The 11,699-nt window shown below is 49.9% G+C and overlaps 1 protein-coding gene across 1 annotated transcript in view; it reads left to right on the forward strand.

The window, feature by feature from the left end:
• IGFN1 (immunoglobulin like and fibronectin type III domain containing 1) overlaps positions 1-10,385 on the forward strand; it is a 39,480-nt gene extending 29,095 nt beyond the window's left edge. The window contains exons 18-25 of the mRNA XM_072918874.1: positions 622-795; positions 1,819-1,947; positions 2,379-2,684; positions 4,869-4,957; positions 6,051-6,246; positions 7,428-7,727; positions 8,185-8,511; positions 9,245-10,385. Of these exons, the coding sequence (XP_072774975.1) occupies positions 622-795; positions 1,819-1,947; positions 2,379-2,684; positions 4,869-4,957; positions 6,051-6,246; positions 7,428-7,727; positions 8,185-8,511; positions 9,245-9,258 (1,535 nt within the window). The 3' untranslated portion in view covers positions 9,259-10,385. The remainder of the gene's footprint in view (positions 1-621; positions 796-1,818; positions 1,948-2,378; positions 2,685-4,868; positions 4,958-6,050; positions 6,247-7,427; positions 7,728-8,184; positions 8,512-9,244) is intronic.
• The last annotated feature ends 1,314 nt before the right edge of the window (positions 10,386-11,699 follow it).

The following is an 11,699-nucleotide window of genomic DNA, read 5'->3' on the forward strand; positions in this document are numbered from 1 at the left end:
GCATCAAAATCAAAGGAAAATTTTCCAGTGTGGCTTCAAAGGGAATATGTGAGGCCTTTTCTTAACTCCACAGGCAAAAGAACTTATATGCAGCCCTTTTCAGCATGACCACTCCATTCCCCTGATCTCCAAACAACTGAATATTGGTTTTGTCCTTCAAGGGGTTTAAATACTAGAACAGGTTTACCATGAGCACAAACACAGTACTAGAGAGAGCAATGTTCAGTTCTAATTATCCTATTTTTCAATTTTCATTCCCATGATTCTGTATCTTGAACACTTTAGCAGAGGGCAAAGAAAATCCATTTTGTTACCAGTTCCTGTTGTTGAAAGCAGGAATGATGCTGATTGTTTATATGTAGGAATGACACACCCCACTGGCAGAGGAATTGTCAGTCCTGATGACAGCAGGTTTTTTGTGAAATCCAACCTCAGGAACAGAGTCCATGCTGGATCCAGTTTGTGTGGGGAACAGGATCCACAGCTTCAGGTCTCAGCCAAGTTTTCCTGAACATCCATAGGAATACCTGGGGGAATCTGGAAGAAGAAATTACAAACAACACCATTTTATCTTGCCGTAAAAACATACCTGCTAATAATGAAGCCCTCATCTCTTTGTAGCTTCCCCTGGTGCCCCAGATCCCCCTGAGATCATCAGTGCCAGCAGAGACACCATCACCATATCCTGGAAAGCTCCTTGTAAAACTGGCACTTCCCAAATTATGGGATACATGGTTCAGAAACGCAAGAAGGGCACTGTGACCTGGCTGCCAGTCACCAATGTGCCTGTTAAAGGTGGGTATTCTGTCTCCTGGAACAGCCTGGTGGATTTGAAAAGGCAAAAAGGTTTAGGAACTGCTTAGAATCTTGCACCTTTAGTATCAAGGTGGTGATGGGTGACTTTGGATGTCTTTACTTGTCAGAATCTGTGGGTATTGATGATTTCAAGATTGTAGAAAGTCTCTGTCTTTCTGCCCCGCTGCCAAAGCAGAAGCCATAATTGGTCTGTGCTGGTTTCAAGGGCGTTTATTCTGTTTATCTCTAACATGTTCTGCTGCCCTGCCGCAGCTCTGTCCTGCAGGGCAGCGTGTGGGGCTCTGCCCTCAGTGGGATGTTACAAACATTAAATACCACAAACTACCTGTGCTGGATTTACAATAACGTGCCAATATCTGTCACCTACGTTGGACAGTGTGTCCCCAGCCTGAACCAACAGAAAAATGCCAACACTACAGTGAAACATGGAGGGCATGAAGAAGGAGGAAAAGGACAAGGCACACCCAATTTCCTTCATCTTGTCCCCTTTGAACCCCTCATCTAGAATCCTAAAATTTTACTTTTGCACCCGTGCCACACTTAATTATTACTTATATCAAACTCAGAGCTTGTAATTCATCCTGTAAGGTTGAAAACTCTTTTCCATGGACAGAGATCAGAGACAGTGTCTCTGGGGGCTCTGTACAGGGGGATTCCTGACCCCCTGCCAGGGTCCCAGGGCAGCCAGGGCAGCCAGAGGGAAGCCCTGGATTCCCACATTTACCAACTAAATGATTCTGGGATTCTGTGATTCAAGGGCTGTTTGATTTTGAAAGGAATACAATGAACACATCCCATAAGATCACATGCACTTGGCTAAGGAATGGCAGGGTAATCAATGACAGCTTCTATGGCTCCTGAGAGTTTTTCAGTCCATAATTCTGCGTGAAGTAAGGCACAGCTTTGTTGTGTCACCTTTCCTCAAGGGAAACAGCTCCCCTGAGGCAACACATCTCCTTTCCTTTCCTTTCCTCTCCTCCCTTCTCTCTCCTCTCTCCTCAGACAAGAAACTGAAGGTGACCAGCCTCAAGAAGGGTGTGCAGTATGAGTTCCGCGTGGCAGCTGTCAATGCTGCTGGCACGGGACAGCCCAGTGACCCCTCAGAGCCTGCCTTTGCCCGGGACCCCACCAGTAAGTGCCCTGCCCTGTGCTCTGCTTTCAGGGTATTCGTGGAGAGATGTTTTTAAATCCTCTATAAAAGTGTGTGGAGACAAGGATCAGTAATTCGGGAATGTTTCATTGCTGAGAATCAGCTGGAGGAAGGAATGGAAGGATTTCCTGTAGGATGTCCAAGTCAAAATTTGGCAGATCCCAGTGTGGGGTAATATGCCGTGTGGAGGAACACTCAGGAGGGCCACAGAGTGTTTTGGAATGTTGTGGATTTACTGCAGGGCTGGTAGGAACAAGGACCTAGATCCAGCTCTGAAGAACTGGGACGAGGTGGGGCAAGACAGCATGGCAGAAATCCAATGCACAGCAAGAATGCTGGGGAATCTCAGGCAGTGACTGAAGAGGGAAGAGAAATCCTAGAAAAATCATTTAAATAAAATTTCTCCATCCAGAATCTCCAGGCCAAGTGCAGGACCTTAAAGTGAGCAGCAGTGACAGCAGCAGTGTCACCTTGACATGGAACAAACCTGAAGTACAAGATGGGAATGATGTGAAAGGCTACGAGGTGGAGATGAGGCGCAGTAACAGCCTCAGCTGGACCAAGTGCTTCACGCTCCCTGCAGAGAGCACCTCGTGCAGGGTGCAGGGCCTGCAGGCCAGGGAGAAGCTGTTCCTGCGCGTGAGGGCCCTCAGCGACGGCGGCCCCGGGGAGGCCTCGGAGCTGCAGGCGTGTGCTGGAGCTGCTGCTGCTGCCGTGGGTGAGTCAGGGCCCCAGGCTCCGTCCCGGGAACGGGGCACTGTCCCCGGGGCTCTGTCCCTGGGAATGGGGCACTCATCCTGGGGCTCTGTCCCTGGGAATGGGGCACTCATCCTGGGGCTCTGTCCCTGGGAATGGGGCACTCATCCTGGGGCTCTGTCCTTGGGAATGGGGCACTCATCCCGGGGCTCTGTGCCCAGGAAAAGGGCGCTCATCCCGGGGCTCTGTGCCCGGGAATGGGGCACTGTCCCCAGGGCTCTGTCCCTGGGAATGGGGCACTCATCCTGGGGCTCTGTGCCTGGGAATGGGGCACTCATCCCGGGGCTCTGTGCCCAGGAAAAGGGCGCTCATCCCGGGGCTCTGTGCCTGGGAATGGGGCACTCATCCCAGAGCTCTGTGGCCAGGAACGGGGCACTCATCCCGGGGCTCTCTCCAGGAATGGGGCACTCATCCCAGAGCTCTGTGCCCGGGAACGGGGCACTCATCCCAGGGCTCCATCCGCGGGAATGGGGCACTCATCCCATGGCTCCATTCCCGGGAATGGGGCACTCATCCCGGGGCTCTGTGGCCAGAAACGGGGCACTCATCCCAGGTCTCTGTGCCCGGGAACGGGGCACTGTCCCCGGGCCTCTGTCCCTGGGAATGGGGCACTCATCCCGGGGCTCTCTCCAGGAATGGGGCACTCATCCCGGGGCTCTGTGCCCGGGAACAGGGCACTCATCCCAGGGCTCTGTCCCTGGGAATGGGGCACTCATCCCAGGGCTCTCTCCAGGAATGGGGCACTCATCCCGGGGCTCTGTCCCTGGGAATGGGGCACTCATCCCGGGGCTCTCCCCATGAACGGGGCACTCATCCCGGGGCTCTCCCCATGAACGGGGCACTCATCCCGGGGCTCTCTCCAGGAATGGGGCACTCATCCCGGGGCTCTCCCCATGAACGGGGCACTCTCTGGGAGCAGGGGCAGCCAGGCTGTGGGATACCAGGGGGAGCTGCCCCCAGACCCAGCCCAGCACAGGGCACACTGCTCCTGCTCACCACGGGGTTATCTGCTCACCCCAGCAGAGTGCTCTCAATATTAACTGATATTAGATATGCAGTGCACAGTGCTCAGCTCATTTAGAGGCTCCTTTGGATAAAACAATCCTCAGAACTCCATTTTCTCCTTGGACTTACATTTTGCCCCCTGTGCCCACACCAGAGTCACCAGACAGAACCCTGCTTGCACTCTTCCAAGAGAAAAATAGAGTTTTCACTCAATTTTTAGACAATCTTCTGAAATGAAACATTTTGTTTACTTCTCTTAAATCACATTTTTTAATGTTGTTTTTGGATACCTTATTTTACTTTTTAATTGTTTAGCTCTAAAGTTTTTACCACTTTTACTTTTCCATCTTTATTTACAATCTGCAGCTCTGTTTTTTCCCTCCTCTTTGGGAACATCGCAGAATTACAGATGTAAGAGATAGTTCTGTGATGGGTTCAGTTTTCTTAGCTTGGATCCCAAGTAAAAATGTCTACTTTGGCATATGCCTGGAGACCCCATTTATCAATAAAAAACCTAAAATAAATAAAATCAGATAAATCCATCTAGAGCAGGTGTTCAGTTTTATACTGAAACACTAAATACAATTTAGCATTACTGTATTTGGTATTCTTAGATAAATACTAACTGCTGCAGTATATGGATGAAAAGAGAAAATACTTTAAATGCTAAAAAATACTATTTTAGATAAACTCTAGCAGCTTTCATGTGGATTTTCTGTGCTCTTTACTGCATATATATTTTATAAGTGTCCACTGGAATTTCCTTTTTCCAGAAACCACATAAACAGAAAAGATGATCCCTGGGATGGGATAAAGTGTGGCAAAGAGCCAATTTCTCTGTGACTGAGACATCACATGAATACAGAGATTGTTGTGAATGTATTTTTACATCATTTTCCCTTGTTTAGTCATGGTGATAAATAAATTTGAAATTTGAAATTAAATTTTAAAAAAAAATATTTTTTTTTTTAAATGAAATTTGACTTGTGTAAAGTCTGGAACTGAACCAGGGAGATTTTTCCCACTGTGAGTCCCTCACCAGCCTCACCTAGTTGGGAGAGGTACCAGTGGGTAGAACACTGATTGTCACCAGTGACTGCACCAACATCCACCTTTTGGGAATAATCTTTGTCTCTTCCAGTCTCTCCCAGGTTACTGATAGATGACACAGTGAAAAGCTTCCTGGTTATAAAAGCAGGAAATCCCATCCGGGTGAAGATTCCCTTTGAGGTGGGTATTCAGGGCTTTGAAGGAATTCCCTGCCTGGTTTTATAGCAGACAGGAAAACTGAACCACTGTTTTAATGTCATGGAATTTTATTTGCAAGTCACTGGGAAAATAATTTGGCCTGCCTGTGCTGTGTAGACTTTCAGGGTGAGGAAAGCACAAGCCAGAATTCAGCTGTCAGTCTTGGCATTGGTGTTTTATGACATTGTGGTTATTCCTTAACCTCCACAGACAAGGCTCAGTGCTGTCCACTTAGCCTTAGCAATGTTATCATCATCTGCTACTGCTCTGTCAGACTTCCCAAATCAGTGATTTCCCTGTGACTCCCTCAGAAGGCCTTGGGGCACCATTTCCAGCAGCACCTTCACTGGGCTTGTCTCACCAAGCAGCAGCACTTGAGCTCTGTGACTTGAGAACTTGGCAGGCACTGACAGAAATCTCAGAGCTGTGGAGTAAGCTTGGAACAACACAGGTTTTTCCACATGGGAAGTGTGGTCAGGCTCTGGAAGGGGCTGCCCAGGGAGATTTGGAGTCCCCATCCTTGGAGGTGTCCAAGGAGCATCTTTTATGTAAAAAGTGTAGAAGTGCTTTTAAGGTGGGGATAGGGCATGGGTTGGACTCGATGGTCTTGGAGGTCTTTTTCAGACATAAATGATTTCATGATCCTGTGAAGTCTGGGATACCAGAGGAGGGTGATGAAGTGTGTGTATTTGCTGGCCTTTCTCCTAATCTCTGGGAGAAGAGACCAAAGATGGCACAATGGAAATAAAGACTTAGATAATGTTTTTTTTCTTTCCAAAACCAACAGATCTTTTTTTAAAAGCAGAAAATACTATCTCCTGAAGTTATCTGTCCTTGATCTGGCATAGATTGTTTGACACAGTTCTGAACACTTTACTGCAATTACATCCTTAAAGGACAAAAAGGAATAAAAATTGTAAAGAAACTGTAGAACAGATCAGGGCTTTCAGATCCATTGTGGATCTAAACATTGCTATGTTGTGGAGGTGCATATTCAGGGTAAGATAATGAAACTAAAGATATAGGACACAGTCTGGAGATGAAACAAGTGGCTGTGAGTTGTTGTTGTTCCCAGGGATCTCCGGAGCCGGTGGTAACCTGGTTAAAGGATGGGCTCCCCCTTCCCAGTCGGGCTGCCGTGAGCACCGAGGATGGGAGCAGCCAGCTGCTGCTCAGGGCAGCCGAGTACAGTGACAGCGGCACCTACACCGTGGAGCTTGGGGATGGGCTGGGGAAAAGGGAAACCTTCAGCTTCCAGGTTCAAATTACAGGTAACTCACTGCCATCCATACAAATCTACCAGCAACTCCCTGCCAATCCAGGCTGGGGCATGAAGGGACTGAGAGCAGTCCTGAGAGAAGGATGTGGGGGTGCTGGTGGATGAGAGCTGGACGTGCCCTGGGCTGATCCCCCAACATGGGCAGCAGGGGAAGCGGAATTCTGCCCCTCTGCCCTCTCAGGTGGTACCCCACCTGCAGAGCTGCCTCCAGCCCTGGGGGACTCCAGCAACAGAAGGATGTTGAGCTGCTGGAGCAATTCCAGGGAAGGCCACAGAGATGCTGCAAGGGCTGGAGCCCCTTTGCTCTGGAACCAGGCTGGGAGAGCTGGGGGTGTTCACATAGAGAAGAGAAGGCTCTGGGGAGATCTTAGAGTTCCCTCCAGTGCCTAAAGGGGTTCCAAGGGAGCTGGAGAGGGACTTGGGACAAGAGCCTGGAGGGACAGGACAAAGAGGAATGGCTTTTCACTGCCAGAGGGCAGGGTTAGATGGGATATTGGAACTCCTCCCTGTGAGGGTGGTACAGGTTGCCCAGAGAAGCTGTGGTTGCCCCTGGATCCCTGGAAGTGTTCAAGGCCAGGTAGGACAGGACTTGGAGCAACCTGGGATAGTGGAAGGTGTCCCTGTCCATGGCAGGGGGTGGGACTGAATGGGCTTTTAGGTCCTTCCCACCCAAACCAGTCTGGGATTCCATGATTTACTGTGAGTAGGCAGAGGGCCCCAAACTGAGTTTGGCAGGGTGAGCTCTGATGCAGTTTGTCTGTGCAAGCACAGGGAGAACCAGGGTACAGTTTTCTATGAGATTGTCTAGGCACTTTATGATCTCACTTATCTGCAGGACAGAGCAATCCACTGACTAAAACTATCCTTCCACAGTGAATGAGGGAGGTCAGCACAGGCTGTAGGACATGGAGCACAGCTCTCCCAGCTGTGACCCCAGCAGGAGAAGCAGCTCAGCTGTACCACCCTCCTCTCACCACTCAGCCAGTGCAGATGTTGTGCAGCAGCAGCTCAGTTCATAGCAAATGCATTTGTGTGCCTGGAGAAGGAATGGCATTTTGTCCCTTTCAGGGACCAGGATGCTCACTGAGCCCCATGCATGCAACAGACTCCAGGATTTTAGGGTTCTGTGCCACTGTCCCTACAGCTGTGACATTGTGTGACCTCCCCTGGCAGATATCCCTCAGCCCCCTGGAGCCATCCGACTGGAGGAGAATGTGCCCAACACGGTGACAGTGACCTGGGACCCCTCAGCATCTGAGCAGTGGGAGAACAACCTGTATTACACTGTCCTGAAACGGGAATCCCAGAAGGGCCTGTGGCATGTGCTGGGAGATCTGATCTACAACAACAAGTTCACCTTCACCAGGGTGGTCCCAGGCAGGGATTATTACTTCAGGGTTGTGGCAAAAAATGAGCTGGGAGCCAGTCATCCATCAGAGACTGTGCAGCCATGGAGGATCTGGAAAAAAAAGGGTAAAACATTTTCAAGTATTTCTCTGTGTTGTGTTTTGTTTCTTTCATTGCTTCTAACACCTCACCCTCAAATGGGTCTCTCCTGTGAATATTCAGTGGCCCAGAACAGGAATGTACAGAGATGTCCTAAGGAATTCCAGCTGGGCAGGGAAGGTTTGTTCTTTCTGCAGGGACATTGTGTAGACAGACCCTTCATTCCCAGCCATGATGACATGCAATTTGCCTCAAAATGAATTCCCAGCAAGATCTAAGGCTTTAGTATTGTAGAAACCAAAGTTTCTGGCTTCAAAGTTAAATGTTGAGTAATTCTGAGGAGCAGCAGAGGCTACAATCCATAGGTGCATGGGATCTCTGATAATTTGCATGATTCCAGACACTGCACAAACAAACCTCTTCAAACATTGCAGTGCTGGGAGCAGTATCTGAGTGTATGTTTGCTGCTGTTTATTTTTCACAGCTGAATTTAGAGTGAAAACACAGAAATACAGAGGAGTCAACCAGAACCAGCACCCGAGGTTCCTGGTGCCACTTAAGTCACACGTGGTGGTGATGGGCAGCGAGTGTCACATGAGCTGTGCTGTTGGAGGCCATCCCCCACCAAAAATCACATGGTACAAGGACAGCAGAGACCTCTCCAGAGATCCCAACTACTTCTGCACCAACGACTTTGGAGTGTGCTCGCTGGTGGTGCTGGGGGTCACCAAGCAGGATGAGGGGGAGTACATGGTGGAAGCTAGCAACGAAGTGGGCCGTGCCTTCAGCAAAGCCTTCCTTGCCATCAAAGGTAACTCTGCAGTGCTGCTTCCCTGGCGGATCCAGGGGTGTCACTGCTGCCCAGGGCCTCAAAAATGGTCCCCAGTCAGCTCCACCTGCTGACAAAGCAATGGTACATTTGGGCTATTTAACTCAATTCCTAATCATGGTACTCACGATCAAGTACCAAACAGAACCAGAAGAAAAGGCAGATGGGAAAGACCACTTGATTTCTACATGACCCAGAGGTTTTGGCTGAGCTTGAGCAAATTTTTTAGAAGGAACGATCCCATCTTCATTAGGTAGGATAATATCAATGTTAGATTTTTCTCGAGTGCAGGAGTTGCAGAATAAAGACCCTGGCAAATGTGAGGGGAGCATTGAGAGAACAGCTGATGTTTGGCCAAAGCCAACACAAAGGGAGAAAAGAGGGGGCCATGGTCAGAGGCACTGGGATCCTCATGTGGATGGAAGGGCAGTGGGATTGGCTGGGGATAGACTCTTGGATATACTTATGGATAAATATTATTGGTGACTGCACCCAGTGAAATATCCTTTACTTGGAGTCAAATATTTTTCTTTCAATGCAAAACACCTTGCTGGGATTACAGGAGTGGCAAAATGGGTTAGTTAAACCCCGTCCCCCTCTTGCAGACTTTTAGGCCATGTAACATTTCAGCTCCCCCTCCCAGGGAGCTTTTCAGACTATTTCTGATCTCCCTCAGTACAACCCTGAGCTGCTTCTCTCTTATTCTCACTTTCAGACTCCTCCCTGTAGCGTGGCCCTGCTGAGAGTATCCCTGTATGGCTCTGAGGATGAGAAGGTTTTGGTGAGGACCCATCCATATGAAGGCTGTGCATTTATTGTCAGATGTTCTTCACAGTCTAAGGGTGTTATTTTTCAGATCCAGTAATTGCATGTCGAGCATAGTGCTGCATTGCCATCAATACTGGGGGAAAAAATCTTTAAGAGCACTGTTTTTTGTTTTTTTTTTAATGATCAGGCTTTCTATGAGACCTTTAAAACACAGCTTAGAAGCTTCAGGAGCACAGATGATGAAAGGAAAAATAATTGGCCAAAATGAAACTTTCCATGGAGAACACAGGTGGGAGAGACCATCCTGCCACACCACTCACCTGCAACAAGGACCTTTCTGGACATGACATATCTAATATCAGGGATCTCTGGTCCTTTCACATACACTTTTTCAAGCCAAAACAATCACTTTGGATTCCATGTGATTCTCTGCGGGTTTCCCAAATCTGGCAATAGCAGTTCTGCATATGTTCTACTACCAGTATCTAACATACCTGCTGCTAAGTAGATTATCTTCCCTAACCCCTAAGTTTAAAAGATCATCTGCCTGCTCATTTTGTCTGGGAAGGAGATGAAACCTCAGACCAGCCTGGCATGGGGTAGGTGAAGCTCCCAGTGCAAATGCACTGATGGGAAGGATTGGCAGTCTACAACCACTGTGTGAGCAAAGCAACTCGCAAAATCCACAGCATGTGCTGTACCAAGGCTGTGTCAGTCCTGAATCACCCCCAGCATCACCTGTGCATCCCAACTGCCCCTGGTCATGGCACTGCTGGAAGCCTTTGCCTTGAGCAGAAAGAGGTGAAAAATCCTTCCTGTCTGACCAGATATACGAGGGATCCCCAGGGACCTCCTGCCATGGCCAGGGGTTCCCATCACTGGGCCTGGACAGCAAAATGTTCTGGTGGCTGTAGGAGGGTGTCACAGCCAGAGCACCAAGGGTACTTCGTGACAGGAGAGAGCAGAGCCAAACAGCTGTGGGGCTGGAATGTTCTTGGGATTATGTTTTTGTACAATGAACAGATGTACATTGCTACAGATGTAGCAGCAGTAGATAATGAAATTAAACCACAATTCAGTGAAATCTACCCCGAGTCCTTGTATATTCTGGAGAAGGAATCCCAGTCTGTTTCAGGATCCCTGCCTGCTGCAGTTTCACATCCGATTGCTGCACATGGTCATCCCTCATGGAATTGCTCCTGCAGCACCTCCTCCTGTGGGGCTGGAAGCAGGAGGACATCACCCGCTGTAAAGACGTTAGAGGCTCCGTGGATGATATGGGTGGATACAGACGAGAGATCTCTGTTGGTTGCTCTTGGAGGATAAGGTTTATTCAGGATGGAGACAGGCCCTGCCTCAAGCTGCTAGACACAGCACATGGCCGGGCCTGAGGTGATGTGGGAGGGGAGAGACAAAGGGGGGAGCAGGGACTCCAGGAGGGGGAATCCAGAAGGAGGAAGTTCCAAGAGGGGAGGGGAAGATCCAAGAGGCCCCTCGGAGGCCCCTTATCAAGGGGGGCTTCAAGGTGGGCTGGAACAGGACTTGGGCCAATGGGGTCACAGGCACTTGATGTTTCAGGGGAGGGTTACAGGTGTGGGGTGAGCCATACATTCTGGGGGGTGAGAGGGAACAGTCCATTTGGCTTTTGGACCCCTCTGTAGGTAAGGGTATTGTCCAGCCAGTCGGGGGCATGATATTCATCCTGGCTGTACTATTGTGGTTCTTCTGCTAGACAATCATATTTGTCTATCCTTCCCAACAACCCACAGGGCATATTTGCTTCTTGATTGATAAACACAAGAACCAAGATTGATGGAAACTGGAATTGGAGCTGAGGGCAAGCCCTGGCACAGCAGGAGCAGGAGATTCCTGCAAGTTCTGCTGGGATGTCTGCAGCAATTCCAGCAAATCCACTGCTGCTGCTTTACCCCGTGAGCTCCAATCCCAGCCGAAGGTGGATCCGCGGCGGGGAATCACCTCCAGGGTGGAAGGGCTGATCTTTGTGATCCGATCTTTGTGCTGGGCTGGACGGGACTGGGAGCATGCCAGAATACAGACGGTGTCACTGCCCATGGCAGGGGCGCACTGGGATGGATTTGGGGTTTCCCCCCGGGCCAGGCCTGGCTCTGGCACTGCTGGCGCAGCCCAAGTCCGGAGCCGGCGCTCGGCCCTGCGCCCCGCGCACAGCGCAGTGGTCTCTCCTGGGCCCCAGTGTCCCCGGCACTGCCCACAGATGGTCTCTCCCACCCCGCTAGCAGGTCCCATCCCCGCACGTCCATCACACCAATGCCGTCAGGGATTGATCGATCCTCAGGGCCCTCCCTGACCCAGCAATGGTAGCCCGCCCTGGGCCAAGATGGCAGTGCCCAGGACAGGCCAAGTGGTCTCCTCGGCTCCTCTGT

This window comes from Taeniopygia guttata, chromosome 26 (assembly GCF_048771995.1).
Source record: "Taeniopygia guttata chromosome 26, bTaeGut7.mat, whole genome shotgun sequence".
NCBI lineage: Eukaryota > Metazoa > Chordata > Aves > Passeriformes > Estrildidae > Taeniopygia > Taeniopygia guttata.